General features: G+C 40.2%; 1 protein-coding gene across 1 annotated transcript; it reads left to right on the top strand.

Annotated features, from left to right (window-relative positions):
* On the top strand, positions 1,768-2,391 carry LOC107615577 (carboxylesterase 1-like; the record flags this gene model as incomplete). Its single annotated transcript, XM_016317629.2, has 1 exon — positions 1,768-2,391. A coding segment is annotated over one exon (624 nt), but the record flags the coding sequence as incomplete, so codon positions are not given.

Below are 3,022 nucleotides of genomic sequence, written 5' to 3'. Positions count from 1 at the left end.
TTATTCCAAGATATTCACTCGCACTTCAACCTGTTGAATGTGATGATCCGTGACACTCATCATCATTCTCACCTATGAATGCGTGCCTGACAACCACTTCCGTTCTATCTGCAATAGCTTGAGTGTGTATCTCTTAGCCTCTTGGTTCACGATCAGAGTCTTCGTAGTATAGGCTAGAATTATTGGCGGCCATTCCTGAGATCCGAAAAGTCTAAACCTTGTCTGTGGTATTCCGAGTAGGATCTGGGAAGGGATGACTGTGATGAGCTTCAAACTCACGAGTGTTGGGCGTAGTGACAGACGCAAAAGGATCAATGGATCCTATTCCAACATGATCAAGAATCGACAGATGATTAGCCGTGCGGTGACAGCGCATTTGGACCATTTTCACTGAGAGGACAGACGGTAGCTATTGACAACGGTGATACCCCAACATAAAGCTTTCCATGGAAAGGAGTATGAATGATTGAATGGAGGCTGTAGGAAAGCAGAGATTCAGAAGGAACAAAGCATCTCCATATGCTTATCTGAAATTCTCACCAATGAATTACATAAGTATCTCTATCTTATTTTATGTTTTATTTATCTTTTAATTCTTAAAACCTCATAACCATTTGAATCTGCCTGACTGAGATTTACAACATGACCATAGCTTGCTTCAAGCCGACAATCTCCGTGGGATCGACCCTTACTCACTTAAGGTTTATTACTTGGACGACCCAGTGCACTTGCTGGTTAGTTGTGCAAAGTTGTGAAAAAGAGTTGAGATTACGATCGTGCGTACCAAGTTTTTGGCACCGTTTTAGAGATCACAATTTCATGCACCAAGTTTTTGGCGCCGTTGCCGGGGATTGTTCGAGTTTGGACAACTGATGGTTCATCTTGTTGCTCAGATTAGGTAATTTTATTTTATTTTTAATTTTCAAAAAATACAAAAAAAAAATTTAAAATCATAAGACCAAAATATAATTTTGTTTTTCTTGTTTGAGTCTAGTGTCAATTTGTAAGTTTGGTGTCAATTGCATTTTTTTTAATTTTCATTAAAATTTTCGAAAACTCATTCATTATGTTCTTCATGATCTTCAAAGTTGTTCTTGATGATCTTCTTTGTTTGATCGTTAAATTTTTATGTTTTGTGCCTTTTCCTATTTTTCATATGCATTTTCAATTTGTTAGAGTCTAAAGTTTGAAAATTTCTAAGTTTGGTGTCTTGCATGTTTTTCTTTTCTGAATAATTTTTCAAAAATAAGTTCTTGGTGCTCATCTTGACATTCAAAGTGTTCTTGCATGCATTAGTTGTTTTGATTCATAATTTCTATGTTTTGATTCAATTTGGTATTTTTCTCTCTCTTTACTAAAAATCCAAAAATAAAAAATATATCTTTCCTTGTTTTACTCCTAAATTTCAATTTCAAAATTCTATCTTTTCAAATCCTTTTCAAAAATCAAATCTTTTTCATTTATTTTAACATATTTTCGAATTTTTTTATTGATTTTCAAAATTTTTTTCTTATTCTTACTTCATATTTTCGAAAATCTCACTAACATTTAATATTTTAATTAAAAAAAGAGTAAACTACCATTTGTACCCACGAAAGTTGAAAATGCTGACATATCTACCCATAGAAAAAGAAAATTACCATTTGTACCCATAAAAAATAATTTTTACAAGCAAAATTATCCAAACCCTAAAAAATTACCTAAAATCCCTAAATTACCCTTATCTTCACCACCACACCACCTCCTTCACCCAATCACCTTTCTAACCCCAACCCAGACGGCACCTTCACCCGCCTCCAAAACTATATAGAGACCCCTCCCTCACCAGATCCCACTCTACCCATACCCGTTCTCTCCAAGGACCTTACCATCGACCAATCCAAGCACACCTGGGCGCGGATCTACCTACCCCGCCAAGCACTCAATACTCCCTCTAACCACCCCAACCTTCCCCTCATCGTCTTCTACTATGGCAGCGGTTTCATATTCTACCATGCCAACTCCACCTACTTCCACGACTTCTGTGTCCGCATGGCCAACGCCACCCAATCCGTCGTCGTTTCTATCGATTATCGCCTTGCTCCAGAGCATCGCTTCCTGGCGGCGTACGAGGACTCGGTGCAGGTGCTGCACTGGATCAGAGCCTCCAATGACTTGTGGCTGGCTCATGCTGATTTTTCCCGATGCTATCTCATGGGAGAGAGTGCTGGAGGAAACATAGCGTACAACGCGGGTCTACGTGCAGCCGTGGAGGCAGACCAGATCAGGCCACTGAAGATCAAAGGGATGATATTGATTCAGCCATTTTTCGAAGGGAAGAAGAGAACTCCGTCAGAGCTGAGGCTAGCGAAGGACTTGAAGAGGGTTAGGGTTAGAAAGGTGATTGGGTGAAGGAGGTGATTGGGCCTCTAAAGGTGAGAGCTTTGCTGAGAAGTCGTGAAAGACAATGTCGTAAGTGTGAAGAACGATGGCAGAGGCAGCGGTGGTGGTGGTTTCAGCTGCAGTGGCATGGTTGATAATAGAAGCGAGAGAGAATTCGTACCAGTGCTTGTGGGTTGGGAAGATGGAGGGCTTGGATTCATGGTGTACTTGCACCATGAAGGTGCTCTTCTTCTCTAGGGAAGCGGCAGCAAGTGTTGCTGTGACTGTGAGGATGAAAGAGAGGAGGGTGTGGCAAAGAGCCGTTGGAGCAGTGGTGGGGACGGAGTGGGAAGTAATGGTGAGAGTGTGTTAGAAAGGAAAAGAGGGGTGGTGGCTGGGTGAAGAGGGTTAGGGTTAGAAAGGCGATTGGGTGAAGGAGGTGGTGTGGTGGTGAAGATAAGGGTAATTTAGGGATTTTAGGTAATTTTTTAGGGTTTGGATAATTTTGCTTATAAAAATCATTTTTTTATGGGTACAAATGGTAATTTCCTTTTTCTATGGGTAGATATGTCAGCGTTTTCAACTTTCGTGGGTACAAATGGTAGTTTACTCTTAAAAAAATTTTCAAGTTGTTACTTGCCTATAAAGAAAGGTTCAATCT

The sequence above is a fragment of the Arachis ipaensis genome, chromosome B09, assembly GCF_000816755.2.
Source record: "Arachis ipaensis cultivar K30076 chromosome B09, Araip1.1, whole genome shotgun sequence".
Taxonomy (NCBI): Eukaryota; Viridiplantae; Streptophyta; class Magnoliopsida; order Fabales; family Fabaceae; genus Arachis; species Arachis ipaensis.
Note: the sequence above shows the minus strand (reverse complement) of the source record. Positions and strands in the feature narration are given on the sequence as shown.